The sequence below is a fragment of the Capricornis sumatraensis genome, chromosome 2 (assembly GCF_032405125.1).
Source record: "Capricornis sumatraensis isolate serow.1 chromosome 2, serow.2, whole genome shotgun sequence".
NCBI lineage: Eukaryota > Metazoa > Chordata > Mammalia > Artiodactyla > Bovidae > Capricornis > Capricornis sumatraensis.
Genome location: NC_091070.1, coordinates 158,034,634 through 158,058,985, shown reverse-complemented (window position 1 = coordinate 158,058,985; position 24,352 = coordinate 158,034,634). Strand labels below are relative to the sequence as shown.

At 38.6% G+C, this 24,352-nt stretch overlaps 2 protein-coding genes across 2 annotated transcripts in view; one reads left to right on the top strand and one right to left on the bottom strand.

Annotated features, from left to right (window-relative positions):
• ODF2L (outer dense fiber of sperm tails 2 like) overlaps nucleotides 1-9,553 on the bottom strand; it is a 37,030-nt gene extending 27,477 nt beyond the window's left edge. The window contains exons 1-3 of the mRNA XM_068964069.1: nucleotides 9,457-9,553; nucleotides 2,670-2,838; nucleotides 643-775 (exon numbers count right to left, since the gene is read on the bottom strand). Of these exons, the coding sequence (XP_068820170.1) occupies nucleotides 643-775; nucleotides 2,670-2,782 (246 nt within the window). The 5' untranslated portion in view covers nucleotides 2,783-2,838; nucleotides 9,457-9,553. The remainder of the gene's footprint in view (nucleotides 1-642; nucleotides 776-2,669; nucleotides 2,839-9,456) is intronic.
• Nucleotides 9,554-9,797: 244 nt separating this feature from the next.
• CLCA2 (chloride channel accessory 2) overlaps nucleotides 9,798-24,352 on the top strand; it is a 75,212-nt gene continuing 60,657 nt past the window's right edge. The window contains exons 1-2 of the mRNA XM_068961179.1: nucleotides 9,798-10,005; nucleotides 10,297-10,348. Of these exons, the coding sequence (XP_068817280.1) occupies nucleotides 9,798-10,005; nucleotides 10,297-10,348 (260 nt within the window). The remainder of the gene's footprint in view (nucleotides 10,006-10,296; nucleotides 10,349-24,352) is intronic.

Here is a 24,352-nt window from a genome sequence, read left to right as displayed (position 1 = left end):
TTTCCTACTCCAGGGGATTTTCCTAATCCAGGGATCAAACACGGGTCTCCTGTATTGGCAGGTGGGTTCTTTACCACTGAGCCTCCAGGGACGCCCTCTTTTGCACATAGTAGTAGTAAAATTTGCCAAGTTTATAGCAGTGAATAGTATTTGTTACGTGGTACACTAAAGTAAAATGAAATCAAAATAAGGGCTTAAACCCTAAAGTATTTCAGGAATTTATTATAATAAAACTAATATTATACAATCTATTTTTTGCCCTTAACTCAAACTTTAGTACACTGTAATTTTAGAATAGAGGTTTTTATTCCACATAGTACTATAGAAAATATATTTCATCTCTCAGAATATTTTAAATTCACTCTTGAGAGAAGTTGGCTCTAGTTCAACTCCAGGTAAGTCAAGCACCAAGGTACACAGTTTCTAGCTTGGCCTCTTATCAGGTGCATTCCTGAGATTATCTTTGACGAAAAGAATTGCAATTAATGACATAGGAAAAAAGAACACTGATAAACTTGCATTTTTTATATCAAATACCAGTCTGTGAACATAATTACTGTAAGATATGAGACCTCAGTAAATGCATTCTGAGTATTATCGTAGCTCCTCATTTTATTAGATGTTCACTAGTCAAGTACTCACATTTTCAAAACTAATCTCTTCAATGGTGTCCTTAAATAATGGCAGAAGTAATTCTGCAGAACAAGTTGCTAACTCGGCTTCCTTAAACAATGCTTCCAATTCGGTCTTCTCATTTTGGATGTCCTGCTTTAGACTATGCACAAAGAAAATTTAAGTTAAAACTGTTACATAAATTTGTTATCCTTTTTTGTGCAAACTAAGCATAGCCTGATTAAGTATTACAGTTCCATAAATTGCTCTGCAAAATTTAACACTAAACTGTCACTGAAAACGTATGAATTTTTTCTGTATTTCCATATTTTTTCTACACTTTACTATAAATGGTAAGACAGTTTCTAAAATGTTAAGATATGAAGACTACCAGCAGCAATATAGCACTCTACTATTTGATAATTATTCAACATCTGTTCTCCAGTTTGTAAAATGATTTATGTGAATGTGCGTCTTTTCTTCCCTCCCTTCTCCCTAGTCCAAAAACAAAAGATCTGACTTTCTAGCCCTTATTCCCAATCCTTTCTTGAAATCTATTGTTCTTCACAAAAAAATTCCTCCAGAAGAATGTGTAAGCGAAACAAATGAAACACAAAAAACTAAACTTCTCCAGACCCCTAAAAATTCTTCACATTTGGTTTTATAAAACATTATCATTTAAAGTGAAACTGGTAATATTTGCTTTCTTGGTTATGTTTTATCTACACTACTGTGTATCACTGTAAAATACATTTTTGGGAGTAGACAAGAGTTCATACTTTTACATCCTGAAATAGGGATGCTTCTTAATAATCTTTGTCAGTCTGGAAGCCGTCTTGTGCTGTCTCTCCTGTACATGTCCAAAACTTATAGAATGAGCATCAAATAGTATGAAGAATATCCCAGAGATGGGATACAGCACTTTTTTAACCTCTAGCAAAGAAGGGTCACATAGAGGGCTTGAAAGAGTGGCTTGAAGGAGCTGTTGAAGTAAGAATGTTTAGCAACATTCTGGAAGCAAGATTCCAAGGTAGGCTTTCTGCATACTGTAAGTAAGAGCCCATCACCAATAATTTTCATTTCAGATATAGATATGCTTAAGAAATACCATTTCACTAATACTCCTAATAGCAGAGAGAACTCTGAGTTAAAAAGTGACTCAAAGAAGTTGGATTTTGAGTATAAAGAAGCTTTGAGAATACCTTCACTAATTTATTTCATTTAATCTTTATATGAGCAGAGTCATTTGGACAAAAATCTAAGTATAACTTTGAAGGGGCTTTTACACTATTTATAAATAAAATTCCAAGCATTCCAAGAAAGCACTGTGTCTTTAATTGACACCACTTTTCTTCTATGGTACATAATATAATGGCTCAACAACAATGAGGCATCTTAGAGGCATGCTTAGACATAGCATCTTAGAGGCTATGTCTCTAAGAAATACATTGTATTCTTAAGTACCACTGGCTTAAAATGATGGGCCTAAGGAAGATGCTGCCTACGAAAGACAATTATCATTAAAAACCATGTACAGAAAGTCAAAAATAATTATATATGATCAAACATTATTTTCACTTATAACTAGAAGCTGCACTATACCATCCATAGCAACAACCACGGTATTTTAAGACTGTCACTTTGAGGAGCAATGAGTCATACAAAATACAAGTGCATCCCCATACCAAAGAAGCAAAGTATGACAGGTATCTTTTAGCTAGCAATATACCAAATGACAGTGAATTAGTATTCATTAACTATATTTCCAATATTACATGGTATTTATATTTTCATTTACCTTAGGTAAAAAGGTATATACTTTATAAATTTTTATATGTAATCTTTTCAATTTTAATTGCTGTCATTAAAATTTCAAAACAGCCACATTCTGCTACATGAGTACTTTGTAATCAAATTAAGTAAATATTAATTACTAGACTGTTAGATGATATCCTTGAAAGAATGCTATATTTGATTCAAATAGTTTACAATATGGACAAAATATGAAACCCTGAAATCAAGAAAATTAAGTTATCCCCTGCTATTGTTGAGAATACCAGCTGAGATGACTTTCACTGGCATCCTCTGGTAAATGTTCTTTCTCTGATCTACTTTCAAAACGGGAAAAGAGTTCTTCTGAATCATTTCCATCACTTGCAGTCTCCTCCATAAATTAAATGGATTTATAGGTGGCTTCCACAGCAAGTTCTCCACATAAGCTGAAACCTAGGAAATATTTTCATTATTAAACATTTCAGTAGATTCTTTTTTTGTTATTACCCTATAAGATAAAAATCCTAAAGATGCATAAAAGAAAAATATTTCACAGACAAAACTCAAATTGTAGCTGCTACTCATTTAAAATTGTATCAAAATTGCACAGCACAATCATTCAACAATTGCCAACTGCCAGTTTCCAAAAAGACTATTTTCTACATACTCACAAGAATGTATAAATTACTATTAGTCTATTTCTTTAACTATTAAAATAATATCTTGATCCAAACAGACTAGAAACTGGACATAAAAGTCATGGCATAACTATCAATTTCAATTTTGTTAGATCTAGTCAATAAGAAATGAATGTTATTCATGCCTATAACAGTAAACATTTAAGATACTTTTGAAAGTATTTGGCAACAGTAGCTGCAAAGATAAAGGTTTTTTTAAAAGTAGACTTTTCAACATTAAATTCACTTATTTCTACAAATCCTAGTTTTTAAAAAAAGTTCAATCTAGGGTATTCTTTGGTGATACTGAATGGGCAGATGATATTACATCTAAGTCTTACTAAATACTCTAATTGTTTTCTCTCAAATTTGGAGATGTCATTTTAAAATGTGAATTTTAAATTTATGACATTTATGAATTTCTTCAAAGCTACTCCATTTTAAGTAATGAATTAGTGCTCTGGCAATCATTAGGACTGTATTTTCACAATTCTAATATATGGACATGTGTCTCCCTAATTCTGTTTATACAAAATCAAACATCCTACTTAAGGTCTTCTGCATTTTTGCAGAGATACTTTACCTCCTTGTAATTTATTTTTAATTTTCTGTATCATAAAATACATATGTTCAAGAATTTTCAGATCTTTAGATAGATGTGAGATTAAAGGTTGAAAAGTATTCACAATATTTAATTAGCAGTTCAGAAATCATTTAAAATGTCTGTAAAAATTGTATCTCTTTTTTGTCTGAAGGTTCTATATATCAGAGAGATATTTAGGCTATAGGCCAATGAAAGCATGCTCATATTTTTTAAACACTAGCAACTCATGTCAAAATGGAAATGCAGAATAAGATACATATAGTCTAAGATGATCTATGTGACTGCTACAAATATGCAACATCTGTTATTAGGGCATAACAATATTTTGAGCTATTGGCAGTCCAGGAAAAATTTTTTTAAGATTAATATACAGGCATTCCCTGGTGGCTCAGAGGGTAAAGAGTCTGCCCACAATGTGGGAGACCGGAGTTCGATCCCTGGGTTGGGAAGATCCCCTGAAGAAGAAAATGGCAACCCACTCCAGTATTCTTGCCTGGAGAATCCCATGGACAGAGTAGCCTCGTGGGCCTCAGTCCACAGAGTCGCAAAGAGTCAGACATGACTTAGAGACTTCACTTTCACTTTCTTTCATGAATATACAAAATCAATGAAAAACCAAACCTAAAGATGAAAACGAATATGCTTGGATAAGTCACTGCAATCAAGGAAATTATCACCTACTCATTTGCTCAGTTTTGGTACTTATTATTTGTCCATTAACTTGTTTAAATATCTGTCTCTCTGTACAACAGAATCTCAAGAAAAATTTCTTCTTTACTAGAATCCTCAGCACCTATAAGCCTTGTAAAAGCTAAGCAATAACTGAAGGAGAGGGCTCAAGGCTTGGCGTAATTTAGAAATATGATGAATTAAAACTGATGCTTTTTATAACTATTCACCCCTGAGTCATCTTTTAGGGGATCACTAAAAGAACAATAGTTCATATATCGAAAACAAAAGTTTACAAACCAGTATAAGAGGATAAGGATTCTCAATTCATTGAAAACATTTTATGAGGTAAGATTCAGTTTGAGAACTTCCGTGTGTCCAATGGCTGAGATTCCACACTTTCAATGCAGGGGGCCTGGGTTCAATCTCTGGTCAGGGAAAGTGAAGTGAAAGAAAGTGAAGTTGCTCAGTCATGTCCGACTCTTTGCGACCCCATGGACTGTAGCCTATCAGGCTCCTCCGTCCATGGGATTTTCCAGGCAAGAGTGCTGGAGTGGATTGCCATTTCCTTCTCCAGGGGATCTTCCCAACCCAGGAATCGAACCCAGGTCTCCCGCATTTCGGGCAGACGCTTTACCGTCTGAGCCACCAGGCAACCAGATCCCAAATGCCTCAATTAAAGATCCTGCGTGCAGTGACGAAGACCCTACATGTGGCAACTAAGACTCCATGCAGGCAAAAAAATAAAGAAAAAGAAATATATATTTTTTTAATTCAGCTTGGTATTAGTACTTTAAATGAGTTCTTGCTTGGCTTTGTGGGAAACGAATATGGATTATTCACTTATAATATATACGAATACAGGAACTTCTCAAAATATTGAGAGGTTCCAAGGTACTCCACTATTTTTGTGTTGTGATGATACTATAAGCAGAAACATATGTATGCTGAAAAATGTAATAATTTTCTTTAACATAAAAAGTCTTGCCTTTATAAAAAAAAGAAAAAGCTATCATTTTGGTGCACCAAATGTATTCTTGCATGGAAAAAGAGCAGATATTTCACAAGGAAATGTTATCAATTATGTAGAATAAACTGCCAATTTACAAATGTATTAAACTTTTGTCCAATTTGCTCGTGGTGAAACAAAGACATATATCCTGCACACATACTTTTAATGATCAAATCCCTAAAGAATAGCAATATTTAAATATTTTTAATGGTTAAAGAATTAAATTTCCTATATAGAAATGACTTTCAGTCTTCTACCCAAAAGGCATATATTTAAAGCCTTTTCCAGGAGTGGTCATGGGTTTCTGGCAACTCAGCTACATTCACTAAACTATGTTCCATTTTGGCCAATAAGAAGCATTTGAGCGATGGCTGTTCAGGGACCATGATGCTGCCATGATCACAGAAAGGAAAGCTCACAGTCCATGACCTTCCACAGCACCTATATTGTTCTATACAAATTAATCAGCTTCAAATATACATTCAAAACTAACCTCTTTGGAGAGAAAAGCATATGAATCTTGCATGTTTCATTTTGTTTTGCCAAATACTAACCCTTGGAAAACTAGTTCCCACTTAGCGTCAAACAAAAGCATGCAGCTTATACTGAAATATTCACTATGAGATATTCAGCAAAGAACATCAAGTAGATACAGAAATGCTATTCATTTCACTCACTAAACACTAGTCAAAAGTTTACTAGAGATGTAATTGTATAGCTTTTTGGACTCCATAGCAAAAAAAAAAAAAAGGTATTTGGAATTAGAGTAAAAATAGCCAGAGATGGAAAACAGATCTTATGAGTGAAAGCTATCAAAATTGAAAAAAAAAAAAAACAACTTTTTTTATATATAGAGAGATTAACTTTGAAAATTAGCTAATGCTTTTGTCCAATGAATAAAGGAATTTAAAAATAAAAGGGTTGCAGATTGGATAATATCGAGGAAAAAGTTGACAGGAAGAGTGTCTGATTTGTAAATAAAGGATACATACATATTTTCAAGGCACAAGTCCTCCCTCCTTCTCAAAATATTCCTCTGACTGATTCAGTCCACCAAGAATCCTAAACATCTAATAATATTTTCAGAACTATACAGTTTAGAATTTAATTGCAATATAAACAGTAATATTTTAAATGCCTACTAAATCTGTGAGGGCAATATACTCGTCACTCTTTACCCTCAAAAATTACATAATACAGTGAGAGGCATAGGTTAGGTTCCAATATATAAGTGATGGTGAGCAAATAATTTATTATTCAACCAGAAACAGTTAAGAGATCAAGTGGGCCTCATAGAGAACCCAATTACCCAGAAGATTGGACCAAAGTCTTCAGAGTACCATTTCACCCTAAATAGTCAGTATCCTTTCATCAAATAAAAATAAAACATTTTCTTTCCCTTCAACACATGAACAGCATGAGGACATGCTGCCATTTACCAACAGGGCATTAACTTACCTTATAACATCACCTCACAAAAACCCTGCACAGTTTCTATTAACATCCCAAAGCTACACATGAAGAAACCAAGTTTTAGAAAGGTTAAATAGCTTGCTCAAGTTTATAAGTAAGGAAGTGGTGGAACTCAGTTTTGAAGCAAAAGCCAGCAGATACTAAAATATAAGAATTTACACAGCTGAAAGTAACATACAAACTTCTGTGTTTTAATAATACTCTTATAAAATCAGTTTATATTTTAAAAATGAAAACTGTTCTGTACAAGGAAATAAAGGATGAGTGAGACTGACCTCCTTGAAGACACAGACAAGTCTAAATTGAGAGAAGACTGTGAGCGTGCTAAGTCACTTCAGTTGTATCCGACTCTGTGAACCTATGGACTGCAGCCTACCAGATACCTCTGTCCATGGCATTCTCCAGGCAAGAATACTGGAGTGGGTTGCCAGGCTCTTCCCCAGGGGATCTTCCTGGCCCAGGGCTCGAACCCATGTGTCATGTCTCCTGCATTGACAATCAGGTTCTTTACCACTAGCATCACCTAGGAAGCCCCAGAGAAGACAGAGAGCAGACAACTAAAATCCAGTGTGCTAACGGTTGTAAGGGACTCACTGGGTACCCTGAAAGCAACGAGCAGGATCCTGGGAGACTTCCCAGAGGTAAATCCACAGTAGAGTCCAGCAGCATCTGAGGCTGGCAAAAGGGAAAAGAAAAAGGCATTCCAGATAGAGAGTAAAGTACCAGCAAGAACAAGGAATCATGACAGAACATGATTTGAAAGGGCACTTGGCAAAAGATGAGACTGACTGGACACATGAAAGCAGTAATTCTATGCAAAGTTCAAGAGTTTGAGTTTTTTCCCAAAAGGTTAAGGCAGACCATTAAATAATTTTAAGCAGGAGAATGCCAGATCAGAAGTGCATCTTTTAAAGAGAAACCCAGTGGTGTTTTGGAAAATAGACTAGGCATATGGAGGAGAGTAGAAATAGATCCTGAGAGATGAAATTTCAACAATGTTTTGCAACAAAAATTTTTGAAAAAATCAAAAGTTGCTCCTGCTGGTGATTAAAACAAACAAAACCCCACGGAAAACAATGAAGGAATCAGAATATAGGAAAAGCAAGAGATCAGTATGGAAATGATCAAATGTAACCCCTCATTTACTCATGACCATCTGAATGGATGCTCAACATTTAAGTTGCAGAAAATGACCGCTTATCCCGTAAAGTAAAAAATTAACTTAGACCAGTTTGAAGAAAATCTTTTAAAAGTGTGTATTAGGACTTCCCTTGCTGTCCAGTGATTCAGACTTCACCTTCCAATGCAGGCAGTATGGGTTCAATTCCTGGTCAGGGAGCTAACATCCCACATGTTTCATGGCCAAACAAAACAAAACATAAAACAAAAGCTACATTGTAACAAGTTCAATAAAACTTCAAAAACTGTCCATATCAAAAAAAACCTTTAAAAAATAAATGTATTATTTTTTCCTTCTCAGAGTTATCTGTACAGAATCAAATCAACTTCAAAATAATTCTTTCAAAAATCATTCTTGTAGAATTATTACAAATCATCTTCAATGTAGTAAAAAACTGACTGAGTTCTACTAAGCCAGGGCCCCGGGGATCATTGACTTCCAACAGAACCGTGCCCAAGGGAATAGATGTTATGTTAACCTCATTACTATACCCAGCTTCTAGGGCCTCAGTCATTTGCACAAACTAAGCAGTGATTAGCAGCGGTATAAACAAAGCCATTTTCTCATACTTTGGGAGTTTTCGATGCAAAAACTACCTTACTAATACACACCAATTTTGAAATAAGAAAAAGAGAAGCAAGAAAATGGATACCTAGCTGTTAAGGACCATAACAAACATGACCGTGACAATCTTATTGTAAGCAGGAGGGTTATTAAACTCATTTTAAAAGTAGACAGGCTTTCTGCAGTCTATTCCTTAAACCATAACCAACCAAGTGGTACTTAAAACTACTCCAAGAATCTCATTCACTGAACCATCAAGGAAGCCTTCATTCATCCAAAAACAACGGAAACCTGTGTGTGAGGTGATAGGGAAACTTTGTCTTTGCAATATTTTCTCCCCAACACCAGCCAAAGTCTGGCTGTGGTTTTCTCACTGAACAAGCACCACTTATCGACCACCTACTCAAAACCTGACATTGGTTAACTTAAATCTTATTACAACCACTCGAAAGTGACTTATCCCTCATTTTACAAATAAGGCAACTGAAACCAGATAAGTTAGTGAAGTGTCCAGACCATACACTTTAAAGAATAGAGGCTGGAAATCTAGGGCCCTGGAAAAGGAATGATTTCCCGAGGCCTGAAGTATTCTTTACTAAAGGAGCCCCGGAGCCAACTAGAGTCTGGCATATTATATAGCGGGCACTTCAACATCAGCCGAATACGTAAAGGGAGCAGTATTTCCTAAAGAAGCGCTGCCGTTACCAGAGCCTTCTGGATCACGTCTCCGTCCTGGACAAGCCCAACTCACTAAGATCTGGCAGGCTGTTCCAGGGACCACACCCTTCCTCGCTGCCTTTGCCAAGTCAAGGATGCGAGTGGGAGGTGTAAGCAGAAAGGGGCTGAGGTTAGTGTTGGGTGGACGCGAGGGCCTTTCACCTCCGTAACTCACCAAGGCCACGGCCACGGTCCCAACCCAGGACCCTTAAAGCCACCCGCGGTAACCGACCCTCCGCGCAAAAGCCAAAATTTCCCCCTCCAAAAGCAGACCGTCGCTTCCACCACTGCGTCATCACGCCGCCGTGACGTCAGGCCGCCGCCCGGTCCGCTAGGGCCCCGAAGGCTGACGCTGGGTGAACGTTAGTGCAAACCCTGGCGACCATACCTGTGCTCCCCAGCCCTGGGTGGGCCAGCAGGGAACAGGGAGCAGGATACAGTGGATGAAAGCTAGGAAGGAAGGCAAGGACGCGACTCCGGAAGCAGGCGAACTCCTAGAACGGCCTGAGTGGAAGAATGCCCAACGGGGAGCAAGCGGGACAAAACCGGGTTGGTAACCAGCAAGAAGCTTCTCTGGCAACGGCCGCCCCGCCCCTTCGGTCGCCCGCAGCGGCGCAGCCAATTGGCCGAGTTCAGCAAAGCGAGCGCCGGCGTCTGCTGCTGTTGTCAGGAGTGAGGGGGCGGGGCACGGGGGAAGCGTCCTGTCTCCGAGTTGCTTCTCCCGGTAAACTCCCCCACCCCCAACCTTTTGTTTTAAGAGAAGGCCAGCACTTGTGTATAGTTACCAAGAGTCTTAACTGTTGAGTTCACCCAGAAAGGGAAGTAAGGCCGATGCATTCCAAATCTTCTGACACTAGGCTTGAATCATCAAAAGTGCCCTCCTTTTGTTTTTTAAAGGGGGAAATTTGAAAAAAACCAAGGCAATCACGACTGGAAGAAAGTTCGCTGTAAATGTAAACAGCTGAAAGCCGTTTATCCGAGGTAATTCTCTGGGCTTCTGTTTTGTCCTGTTAAGTCCGAGAGCCTGACGGCTACCTCCCAGCCATCTTTCGGGTCGCCGATAATTGGTAATCTGATACTTTTATAAATTGAACAAGGCAAAATTCTACTTGGAAAAGTTAAAAAACAAAAAAGTTATCCAACGCTTCAACCTAACGTTAAAAATAGTGAGTATCACATTAGGTTCTCAAATAAAGAAACTATCAACTGAGCAGTTTAATCGTGGCATAACTCTTACTTGTTTCACTAAAGAACAATTTCCATTGATGATTCCAGCAATGCTCCCCCATCCCCACCACCAGCCCCAGCACAAGTTCACAATACATTAACTTCCATATATGTAAATGTTAAAAAGCACTAGGAATTGCACATTTAAGTACCTACTCTAATTGATGGATCATGACCTTTGGCAAGTCAACTTCTCTGAGCTAATCTCACCTGAAAAAAAAAAGGAAAAGTAGAATTGAGGCAAGCGTGCATGCTCAGTCCCTCAGTCGTGTCCAGCTCTTTGCAACCCAATGGACTGTAGCCCGCCAGGCTCCTCTGTCCATGAGATTGTCCAGGCAAGAATACTGGAGTGGGTTGTCATGCCCTCCTCTAGGGGATTTTCCCCACCCAGGGATTGAACCCCCTCTCTTATGTCTCCTGCATTGGCAGGTAGGTTCTTTACCACTAGCACTACCTGGGAAGCCCTTTCTGAGCCACAAGCTTTTGTTTCAGACTGTACAGCTAGGTAAAAATCGCAACATTAGAATCCATATTCAGCATTCTATGTACCCCCTTGGTGAACCTTGTCTGAGCTGGGATGAAAACAGAGTGGCTTTCTCCAGCAGCTGTGGACACATTCTAGTTGCGGCATGGCTTATAAACTGTATCATGGTTCGTCTCAGTCCTGTCCGACTCTTTGCAACACCACATGGACTGTCTCCTCTGTCCATGGGATTTTCCAGGCAAGAATACTGGAATGGATGGCCATTTCTTACTCCAAGGGATCTTCCCAACCCAGGTGTTGAACCCGAATCTCCTGTGTTTCCTACATTAGCAATCAGATTCTTTACTGCTGAGCCACTGGGAAGCCCTCTCCTGGGAAGCCCAAGAAACATAATTCTTGGGGCCTTTTTAGCACTAAACTAGGATTCTAGCTAACTTTGCTAACTTGTCATAATTAGAAAAATAACTGTACACAGAAGTTAGGCTTTTGTTAAGAAAAATACTTATTTAAGTTGTATTGGTATTATAAGTTGTTGTTTTGTTGTTTACTACCCGTATAAATGCTGTATATTGTCACCCTGCTTATTTAACTTATATGCAGAGTACATCATGAGAAACGGGGAGCTGAAAGAAGCACAAGCTGGAATCAAGATTGCTGGGAGAAATATCAATAACCTCAGATATGCAGATGACACCACCCTTACGGCAGACAGTGAAGAGGAACTAAAATGCCTCTTGATGAAAGTGAAAGAGGAGAGTGAAAAAGGTGGCTGAAAGCTCAACATTCAGAAAACGAAGATCATAGCGTCTGATCCCATCACTTCATGGGAAATAGATGGGGAAACAGTGGAAACAGTGTCAGACTTTATTTCTGGGGGACTCCAAAATCACTGCAGATGGTGATTGCAGCCATGAAATTAAAAGATGCTTACTCCTTGGAAGGAAAGTTATGACCAACCTAGATAGCATATTCAAAAGCAGAGACATTACTTTGCTAACAAAGGTCCGTCTAGTCAAGGCTATGGTTTTTCCAGTGGTCATGTATGGATGTGAGAGTTGGACTGTGAAGAAAGCTGAGCACCAAAGAATTGATGCTTTTGAACTGTGGTGTTGGAGAAGACTCTAGAGAGTCCCTTGGACTGCAAGTAGGTCCAACCAGTCCATTCTAAAGGAGAGAAGTCCTGGATGTTCATTGGAAGGACTGATGCTAAAGCTGAAACTCCAGTACTTTGGCCACCTCATGAGAAGAATTGACTCATTGGAAAAGACCCTGATGCTGGGAGGGATTGGGGGCAGGAGGAGAAGGGGACAACAGAGGATGAGATGGCTGGATGGCATCACTGACTTAATGGACAGGAGTTTGGGTGAACTCCAGGAGTTGGTGATGGACAGGGAGGCCTGGCGTGCTGTGATTCATGGGGTCGCAAAGAGTCGGTCACCACTGAGCGACTGAACTGAACTGATAAACATTCAAGAGGAAACATTCACAAAAATCTCAAAGTGGTTACATAAAATTCTTAAATTGACCTATTTAACTGAATTGTCCAGGTAAAGTAAATATGGCATCCCTCATCGTCTGACTCTAATCTGTTCCTGAAATCTGGTTGGATAGGGAACTTTTGGATAGAAATATCTTTTATTCCATTTTTACATAATGGGAAAACATTCCAGTCCATCAAAACCCCCAATTTCCCCAAATATCATTAAATACTTGACCACCTGTGAAACAATCTGCCAAGGATTTCTGCATAACTTAAAGCAAAGGCCAGTATACTTTTTCTGAAAAGGTCACACAGTAAATATTTTCAATTTTGTGGGTTATACAGCCTCTGTCATACTTAACTCTGTCACTATTGCATAAAAGATGCCATAGAAGATACATAAGCACATGGCTTGTCAGTGCTCCACTAAAATTTATTTACAAAAATGAGTACCAGGATAGATTTGGCCTATGGGACATAGCGTGCAAACCTCTGATGCAAAGCATTTTAAGACATCAAATGCCTAATAAGCATTAAACTCATTAGTGGGACTTTTGTGTGTAGGATGCAACAATGTGGAGTTGGATAAAAATTATGTTTGGTTTTTTTTCCCTCAGCAGTGTTAGATAAAATTTATGGGGGTTTTTTTCCCCTCATGGCACCAAATGTACACTATAATGTAAAACAGCAAACAATGAAATAATAGGTTAAAGATACTTGATGAATAGAAATACTTAGCAAAGTAAAAAAGCAATTTAAAAAACAGCTTGGTGGTACAATAAACTGTTTCCAAAGATGGCCTCCAAACAATTCTTCTCAGACCTGTATACACGTCACAAATGGAGTCTATTTTTCCTCCTCTTGAATTTGAACAATACAGTGTAGTTAAAGAGTGATCCTAGACTGGTTCCAGACCTAGGCCTTGGGAGACCTAGAAGGTTCTGCTTTCCTTTCTTGGAAACCAGGCACCATATAAGAAATCAAATTACCCTGCTGAGGAAGGAGACTTAGCCAGATCCTCGCTGTTTGAGCCTCTCACCTGAGGTGCTAGACCTGTGGGCCAGTTGACTTTCAAATCACAGCCTTGTTCCCAGGTGAATACAACTGAATGAGTGACCCTAGCCAATGCAACATCATGATCCAAAGGGACGCAAATTGAAACTACTTTCATTTTGAGGGAATAAGCAAATATATCCCAGACCCTTTGGACCCCAGAAATCTCAGTGAGGTTTCAGAACTCTCAGTTGTCACAATTTAAACCACCCTCCCCATCACCCCCAAATTGTATGTGTTCTTTCCAATTTGTTTTAGTTTTCTTTTGTTGTTTTATCAAACTTAGTGGTTTGAAACAACACTGTTTTATTTGTTCTGAACTTCAGGCAGGGTTCAGCTGGATGTTTTTTTTGGTCCATGTGTCAGTACCTGGGGTCTCTCACTAAGTTGCAACCAGATTGTTGCTGAAGCTGGACTATCCATGATGACTTTATATGTCTAGTGACTTGGTGGGTTCACTGGTCTAAGACCTCTTCCCCCTCTATCTATGTGGCTCTCTTTGTGATACCTGAGTTTTTCCTCATGGCAACTGTATCCCAAGAGTAAGTGTTCCAAGCAACAAAGGCAGAAACTGCAGCTCTATGGCCACACAACTTACACAGAATCTCTTCTGCTGCATTTTGTTATCTAAAATATATCAGAGAGTCAGCCCAAATGTGAGGGATTCCGCCTTTGAATGAGATAGTGTCAAGGTCCATAGCATCTATGAGAGACAATTTACTACACAAGGCATCTATGGTATGTGCTATTTCTTGCTCATCGGGCCCTGTCAGCACAATATCATAAATAGAGTAGACAAAAGTGATGTCCCATAAGGTGATAAAATCATCATGGTTCCTGCACACTAAATTATGAGTGGGAGTGAAAGAATTATCAAAGCTTTACATAAATAAATTCTCCCTCATTCTCTCACTTCCAAATGAAACTGCATAGTTTCCGTTGTTCCATGCATATTAGGATGCTGCTTCTGCTGCTAAGTCACTTCAGTCGTGTCTGATTCTGTGCAATCCCATAGACGGCAGCCCATCAGGCTCCCCCGTCCCTGGGATTCTCCAGACAAGAACACTGGAGTGGGTTGCCATATCATTAGGATGAGTAAAAGACATTTGTTAAAGTGATATCTGCATATTAGGTGCTAGGAATTGCTAGGAATCAACATTTTACACAACCCATTCATCTTCTACACAAGTCAAATGGCAGATTAAATGGGAGTGTGGTCAGAATCACCACCCTGCATTTTTTGAGTCTTTGCTGTTGGCACTAATCACTAGAATTTCCCCAGGAATATGGTATTGCTTTTGGTTTACTCTTTCTGTAGAAAAGGCAGTTCCAAAGCTTCCAACTGGGCTTCCTATTTTAATAGCCGTGAGTTAAGAAGCCAATGATAAGATACTGTAAATCTCCATTAAGGTGATGAAGTTTAGGTCTCTCTTCATCACATCTATCAATTTTTCATTATCACGTAGATTGTCCATTTCACTGTAGGGACACCATATTCAATTATCCACAGCTAAAGATGCCTCTTAGTCAAATGACTATAATTACTGCTCTGGCCCTCCTACCTATCACCATAACTACAACTACCTCATCTCTGATGGTTAAGTGTGGTCATTTGACCTCTGCCAATTTTGGATTCTACTATGTTTAGTAGGGAATTGGGGACCCCGTTAAATGGCATAATCTCCTAATTTCATCCCTGGGCTTAGAGGATAGCAGCTACAGTGCTGTGAAAGGATTCTGGCACTCCTCTCCACTATTTTCTCCATGCATTAGTGAAGAGAATGTCTTCCGGGCCTTTTCAGGACATATTTGGAAATGGATGCCTGGGTTGCACATGATAAATCTGTTCCAACTATCCTATCTCCTTAAATCTTTTAAATCAATTCTCTAAAATCTATTGAGAGAGTTCTAGCACTTCAACTTTATTTAAGTGCAGGCCACCACTAAGTTCAGGTTTCAACCAAAAGACTAAGAAAATCTTTAGAATCACCCCAGATGCTCATGATAAATCTATGGTCTCTGGTAAAGTATAGTCATTAAAAATATTTGTCTCATCAAAAATTGTATTCTTTCATGCCTGTTCTAACACCATTGGAATTCATTATTGTATTCCATAGCTTTCTGCCAGCACAAATAAGCAAAGTCTTGCTAATTTTTGTGTGAAAGCCTTCTCCTAGGCCAGACTTTTTACTTACACCCTAGAATATACTGAGAGCCAACACTGTAGATCTATACTAGTGGTTCTTGACTTTTTTTTTTTTTAATCAAAACTGGAGGTGTGGGAGGGTACTACCAGCACCTAGTGGGTAGAAGCCAGGGATGCGGCTAAACATCCTTAAATGAACAGGACAGCCCTCACATCAAAAACTATATATTTTTTTTTCAGGCTAAATGTCTATAGTGATGACATTAAGAAACTTTGGTTCAATATGGAGAATACACTAGTCACCTTTAGCTATTGAACATTTAAAATGTGACTATTTCTAATTGAGATATGCTTTAAGTGCAAAATACACACTGATTTTGCATATTAAGTTGGCTTAAAACTTAGCATTCAGAAAACTAAGATCATGGCATCCAGTCCCATCATTTCATGGCAAATAGATGGGGAAAAATGGAAACAGTGACAGACTTTATTTTGGGGGGATCCAAAATCACTGCAGATGGTAACTGCAAATGAAAGACACTCCATTTCAAGCCATGAAAGACGCTTGCTCCCTGGAAGAAAATCTATGACCAACCTAAACAGCATATTAAAAAGCAGAGACATTACTTTGTCAACAAAGGTCCATCAAGTCAAAGCTATGGTTTTCCAGTAGTCATTTATGGATGTGAGAATTGGACTATAAAGAAAGCTGAGCACCGAAAAACTGAGGCTTTTAAACTATGGTGATGGAGAAGACTCTTGAGACTCCTTTGCCTGCAAGATCAAACCAGTCAATCCTAAGGGAAATCAGTTCTGAATATTCATTGGAAGGACTGATGCTGAAGCTGTAACTCCAATACTTTGGCCACTTGATTTGAAGAACTGACTCATTGGAAAAAACCCTGATGCTAGGAAAGATTGAAGGTGGGAGGAAAACGGGACAACAGAAAATGAGATGGTTGGATGGCATCACTGACTCAATGGACTTGAGTTTGAGCAAGCTCCAGGAGTTGGTGAAGGACAGGGAAGCCTGGTGTGCTGCAGTCCATGGGGTCACAAAGAGTCAGACATGACTGAGTGACTGAAATGGACTGAATAATATATTAATAATTTTATATTGAACACATGTTTAAATGATAGTATTTTGAATGTATGGAATTAAATAAGGATATATCATTATACTTTAACTATTTTTTACTATTTTTAATGTGGCTACTAGAAAATTTAAAGTTATGTATATGGCTCACATATTTCTACTGGTTTAGAAGGATAAAGAAAGGATAACACTGAGTTAGTTATGAGAAGGTAAATTCCTCAGTCAATGTTATTTCAGAATTTTCAAAAAAGACAGGACCAGCTTCATAACACAGGGAAGGAGGAGTTTTTCAGAAAGTCCAAAGCTCTATAAGGTCTGTGTATCAAGATGACAGAATTATCTAAGTCTATTCAGACAGCTTCACTACAATCTCAAGATCCAACTCCTTTTCAATCAGTGCCTTAATTTTTCACCTTGTCAGTTTGTTTGTTCAACTTACTTTGTAACTCAGCTCTTCACAGCGTTAATATTTGATTTAGATATGTATGCTGGCTCAGCGGTAAAGAATCTGCCTGCAATGCAACAGACCACCTGCAACGCAGGAGATGTGGGTTTGATCCCTGGGTCAGGAAGTTCCAAGCCCACTCCAGTATTCTTGTCTGGGAAATCCCATGGACAGAGGAGTCTGGTGGGCTACAGTCCATGGGGTCGCAAGAATTGGACATGACTTAGTGACTAAACCAACACCACCATGTCATCCCAGCAACCCATGAAGATGTTTTTAAGGCAATCACAGAAGCCTTCCTGGCCGCTGTGCTGTGCTTAGTCACTCAGTTGTGTTCAACTATTTGGGACACTGTGGACTGTAGCCCCCCAGGCTCCTCTGTCCATGGGATTCTCCAGGTAGAATACTGGAGTAGGTTGCCATGCCCTCCTCCAGGGGATCTTCCCAGCCCAGGGATCCAATCCAGCTCTTGAGCTTATCGCATTTTGCTTCAAGCCTCTTAATACAGTGATAAAGATCAAACCCACCCCATAATGTTTGTATTCATTTCTGCCATTCTCATCAAAGGCTTGCCTTTAATAACTACTTATTTCCTGATCACCACAGGTCACTTTTAAACTGAGTTAAAATTTACATTCAATAAAGTGCACAAAACAGATATTAAATGTTCAGAACATGAGTTTTGACAATTATATACACCGATAAAGCCACTACCTAAAACTAAGATTTAGAAACTTACATCAGCTAGAAAGTTTGTTTGTATTCCTTTCCAGTTCATCAACCAAAACTACCTTCACTCCTTCTCACCACCTACAGGCACACTGAGATAACCATTTTCTAATTCCAGTCACTAGAGGTTAATTTTGCCTATTCTTGTTCTTTATATAAATGCAATCATACATTATATATTACTTTGTGTCTTGCTTGTTTTATTCAATATATATGTTTTTTAGATTCATTCATGTTCTTGCATTCTTTTAGTACTTTGCTCCCTTTTATTCCTGAGTAATATTCAGTTATATGAATATATCACAATTCATCAGTTCTCCTCTTGATAGCTATCTAGGTAGTTTGCAGTTTGGGATTGTTATAAATAAGGCTGCTACAATCTTGTAAAAGGCATTTATGAACCTGTTTTCATTTGTTTACCTCAAAGTGGAATTGCTGGGTCATGGGGATATACATACCTTTAATTTTATAACAAAATGCTATATTCATCTTCAAAGTGATTGTACCAGCAATGTAACTAGAGTTCCAATTGCTTCACATTTTTGCCAATATTTATTATAGTCACCTTTTTTAAGCTATTTTAACAGATATGAAGTGGCATTTCATTGTGATTTTAATTTGCATTTCCCTGATAACTAACAATGTTATTGAGCACAGTTTTAATAGTTATGGCCCATATGTATATCTTTATGAAGTGTTATTCAAGATTTTTGTTCACCTTTATTGGGTTATTTTTTATTACTGATTTGTAGGAGTCTTTTATATTTGTACTATTATCAAATATAATGTGAGTATTTCCTCTCAGTCTGTATCTTAGTTCAGTTCAGTTCAGTTGCTCAGTTGTGTCCAACTCTTTGCAACCCCATGGATTGCAGCATGCCAGGCCTCCCTGTTCATCACCAATTCCCAGAGTTTATTCAAACTCATGTCCACTGAGTCAGCGATTCCATCCAAAAACCTCATCCTCTGTCATCCCCTTTTCTTCCCACCTTCAATTTTTCCCAGCATCAGGGTCTCTTTCAGTGAGTCAGTTCTTCACATCAGGTGGCCAAAGTATTGGAGTTTCAGCTTCAGCATTAGTCCTTCCAATGAATGCTCAGGACTGATTTCCCTTAGGATTGACTGGTTGGATCTCTTGCTGTCCAAGTCACTCTCAAGAGTCTTCTCCAACACCACAGTTTGAAAGCATCAATTTTTCAGTGCTCAGCTTTCTTTACAGTCCAACTCTCACATCCATACATGACTACTGGAAAAACCATAGCTTTGACTAGATGGACCTCTGTTGACAAAGTAATGTCTCTGCTTTTTAATAAGCTGTCTAAGTTGGTCATAACTCTTCTTCCAAGGAGTAAGCACCTTTTCATTTCATGGCTGCAGTCAGCAACTGCAGTGATTTTGGAGCCCCCCAAAATAAAGTGTGTCACTGTTTCCACTGTTTCCCCATCTATTTCCCATGAAGGGATGGGACCAGATGCCATGATCTTCATTTTCTGAATGTTGAGCTTTAAGCCAAGTTTTTCACTCTCCTCTTTCACTTTCATCAAGAGGCTCTTTAGTTCTTCGCTTTCTGCCATAGGCTGGTGTCATCTGCATATCTGAGGTTATTGATATTTCTCCCAGCAATCTTGATTCCAGCTTCCACTTCCTCCAGCCCAGCATTTCTCATGATGTACTCTGCATATAAGTTAAATAAGCAGGATGACAATATACAGCTTTGATATACTCCTTTCCTGATTTGGAAACAGTCTGTTGTTCCATGTCCAGTTCTAACTGTTGCTTCCTGACCTGCATACAGCTTTCTCAGGATGCAGGTAAGGTGGTCTGGTATCCCCACCTCTTGAAGAATTTTCCACAGTTTGTTGTGATCCACATGGTCAAAGGCTTTGGCATAGTCAATAAAGCAGAAATAGATGTTTTTCTGGAACTCTCTTGCTTTTTTGATGATACAATGGATGTTGGCAATCTGATCTCTGGTTCCTCTGCCTTGTCTAAATCCAGCTTGAACATCTGGAATTTCACAGTTCTTAATTGTGTCTTTTGATGAGTAGAATTTTTTAAATTTTGGTACAATCTAATTTATCAGTATTTTTCCTTTTATGGTTTTATGCTTCATAACTCCACATTTGCAAAATATTCTATGTTTTCTTCTAAAAGTTTTATGATTCTAAGCTTTTATATTTAAGTGTATGATTAGTTTTTTGTAAGAAATGAAGTAGGATTTAAAGTTAACTTTGCTATATAGAGTTATCCAACTGTATCTAATTGGTATCTTAGTCAGTTTGGGCTGCTATAACAAAAATAACATAGACAGGGTGGCTTAAATAACAGAAAGTTATCACTCACAGGTCTGGAGGTGGGGAAATTCAAGATCAAGATGCCAGCTGATTCCTTTCCTTGTGGGAGCCCTCTTCCTACTTTACAGATAGATCCTATCCTCCCAGGAGAGAGAAAGGAAACAAGCTCTCTCACGTGTCATTTAATGAGGGCACTAATTCTATAGTATGAGGTCCACGCTTATGACCTAATTATATCCCAAAGGCTTCATCTCCATATACCATCACATTCTTAATGATGAATTTGGGGAGAACAAGTTGAGCACTGAAAAACGGATGCTTTTGAACTGTGGTGTTGTGTCGGGGTCCAGCTTCAGTGGATCCAGGGAATTCGAAGTGGGGATGGAGTCGGCGTCTGGGAGAGGACTATTTAATTAGAAAGGAGAGATTAGGAAAGAATAGTGGAGAAGGAAAATTAGTGGAGAAAAAGAGGCTGAATAACTTGGTTTACATGGAAAACCAATAAAACCTCGAGACAAGAGGTTTGCACCATCTACATAGGCCACCAGCGCCCGCTTGAATAGCAGAGGGTGCCCCGCCTTGGGCTCCCTCTCGCGTGGGTCTTAGAAGCCAGGGCAAGTAAGTATACATGGCGAGCCTCCATGCTCCAGATGGGAATTCAGCCAGAAAAACGGAAAACAAGAAAGAACTACACGGGGGAATCAGTCTTTCCAGGAACTGATCCAATTTCTTTATTTTTCAGGTTTTCTTATATACCTTTTTGTTACACATAGAGACAAATGGAAATTTCAAAGTCATGTGGGGGTCAGCAGTCCTGACCTTTATCAAAATCAGGTGCTTAACATAAATGTATACAAAAGGTCTTAGGTGGCTTTACATCATCTTCTGGCCATGAGGCCTGCTGACATTTTATGACCCTTTCTTTCTGGTAACAGTCAGTTAACCAGAAAACTTATTTTCCAGGGGTGATTTTTCTTAAACCAGGTGCCACCCTCCGAAAGTACCAGATAAAGTTGCATTCCTATAACATGAAGGTGCAGTGGGTTACAATTAAGAAAGGAATTTACTTAGCCTAAGGTTTAACATGATTAATCTTAAGGGTTAATACTTATTTCTCCTATATGCTAATTATATTCATTATAAGGGCAGGGAATATGGAGATTTAGCAGCAAATACTGGCTCAACAAATGAAAAACCCTTCACCAATATAATTCCTAGTCAACCCACTATACTATACTAATAATTTTATAACTTCTCAAAAGAATCTGTATTTAGAAAGTTTAAAGCATCTCGTGCCTCTCATGGTTGGGAGGGTGTGAACAATCACATGTGGCCGGACAAACCTGCTCAGGCAGGCTAGAGAAACTTCAGAGGAGTTTGTAAGTTGAAACACTCTTGTCACACCCAGGAATTTTTATTAACTGGATCTGTAAGTTAACTCCTTCTCTGAGAGAGGTGGTGGGGGACAGTCCCCCATAAAGTCAGAGGTGTAGGTGAGAGCATAAAGCAGTAAAGTAGGCAGACTCTGGTTTTGGGGGTAGATGCTCGGGAACATGGGGTCTCCTGAGGCTCGATCCCACCTTTGTGTAATGCCGAGCCTCCTTCCTCAAGACCTTTGCCACAGGCAGAGTTCCTCATGCTGGCTCCCGACAGTGTTGGAGAAGACTCTTGTGAGTCCCTTGGACTGCAAGGAGGTCCAACCAGTCCATCTTAAAGGAGATCAGTCCTGACTGTTCATGGGAAATACTGATGTTAAAGCTGAAACTCCAATACTTTGACCACCTAATGAAGAGCTGACTCATTTAAACAGACCCTGATGCTGGGAAAGATTGAGGACAGGAAGAGAAGGGGATGACAGAGGATGAGATGGTCGGATGGCATTACTGACTTAATGGACATGAGTTTGGGTAAACTCCAAGAGTTGGTGATGGACAGGGACGCCTGGCGTGCTGTGGTCCATGGGGTCGCAAAGAGTCAGACACGACTGAGTGACTGAACTGAACGGAACTGAAACCATTGGAGATCAGGCTGGGAATAAGCATGAGCTAAGGTTGAAATGCGTTGTTACAATAACATAGTGATTAGCAGCAAGGGCTTTGAAAACATTCCATCTGCATTCATATTTTCTAGCTGCGAGTGTTGGGGCAAGTTACTTTACTTGTGGAACACATAGCCCTGACCTTGATAAATCATGATTTCCCATAAGCAGGAAGTATTAATAAACAATGATTGTTTTAAGGTTCAAAGCACATGATATGGCATTAGAATGATTAGCTCTCTCTTTTTTTAAAGACTTAATTTTCCTAGAGCATTTTTGGGTTCACAGTTAAAATTAAGAGGAAGGAACAGAGATATACTATATATTTTTCTGGCCCACACATGCATAGGCTTCTCCATCAGCAACACCTCTCACCAGATGGAACATTTGTGATGCTGATGAACCTCAGCTGATACATCATGATCACCCAGAGTCCATTGCTTAATTAAGTTTCACTCTTGGTGTTGTGCATTCTATGGGTTTGGACAAATATGTGGCATGTACTCACCTTTATAGTACCATACAGAGTATTTTCACTGCCCTAAAAATCCCTTGTGCTGTGCCTATTCATCTCCTCCCCCCAAACCCCTTAACAACCACTGATCTTTTCACTGTTCCCAGTTTGGACGTTTTAATATATTTGGAATCATACAGTATGTGGCCTTTTCAGATTGGTTTCTTTCACTTGGTAATGTCTATTTAAGTTTCCTCTGTGTGTTTTTCATGGTTTGATAGCTCATTTCTTTTTAGTGTTGAATAATATCCCATTGTCTGGATGTACCATAGATTATTTATACATTCACCTACTGAAAAACATGTCAGTTGCTTCCAAATTTTGGCAGTTAGGAATAAAGCTACTCTAAACATCCATGTGCAGGTTTTTATGTGGACATACATTTTGAAATCCTTTGGGCAAATACTAAGGAATGAGACTGCTGGATCTGATTATCAGTTTTCACCCAGATACTGTCCACAGAAGTTGGAGTCTTCAGACATGAACTTTCTTAATAAACAGAAGCAATTTAAATCTAATGGTATAAAGATGCAATGTGGAACAGAGAGTACAGACATTATTTTATTATTCTATCATTTCAAGACCTATCTACTAATATAATTAGAAATTAGGAGAGTTAGTTAACTATGTCAAGAACACTCAAAAAATAATGGACCCCCAGGTGTCAAATATGAAGAAAAATATTCATAAGAAGACAGAATGTGGTCTTAGTAACTCAGGGATACAAATATGAAATTGGCATAGTTAGTATCTTATGGTTAGTATATGCTTTAAGAATAGCTTAAGAAAACTAAAACATTAACTTCGTTTTTTTTTTTTTAATTATTCTATTTTTGGCTTGTCTGCTATGGATGGACATTTTTAAAATAGATCTTTTCCCTGTTAGCTTATTGAAATCAACATGATCCTTTTGTACAGAAAAGAAAATTACTTGGACAAAATTTTTTCAAGGAAATGAAAATGATATTAATTTGTTCATCAGAATATCATACATTTACTTATTAAATCAGTTACTGTACACGTTTTCAAACACTGACTTGCACTTTTTAGAAATGCCTTGGAAAAAGAAGCATCAGACCCCACTTTTGACCTGTGGTGTTGGAGAGTCCCTTGGACAATAAGGAGATCAAATCTGCCAATCTTAAAGGAAATCAACCCTGAATATTCATTGGAAGGACTGATACTGAAGCTGAAACTCCAATACTTTGCCCACCTGATTTGAAGAGCCAACTCATTGGAAAAGACCTTGATGCTGGGAAAGATTGAAGGCAGGAGGAGAAGGGGATAACAGAGGACAAGATGGTTGGATGACATCACCAACTCAATGGACATGAGTTTAAGCAAACTCTGGGGGATGGTGAAGGATAGGGAAGCCTGGCGTGCTGCAGACCATGGGGTCATAAAGAGTCAAACACGACTGAGTGACTGAATGACAACAATGCTATTTTCTGGAGGACATGCATCAGTTGCAAGATTTTTGGTGGGAAGTAGTTGGATGCCTAACTAATGATGGCTTGAAGAATTAGAGCTTACTTTACACAGTAAGAAGTCTGGAGTTTGGCACT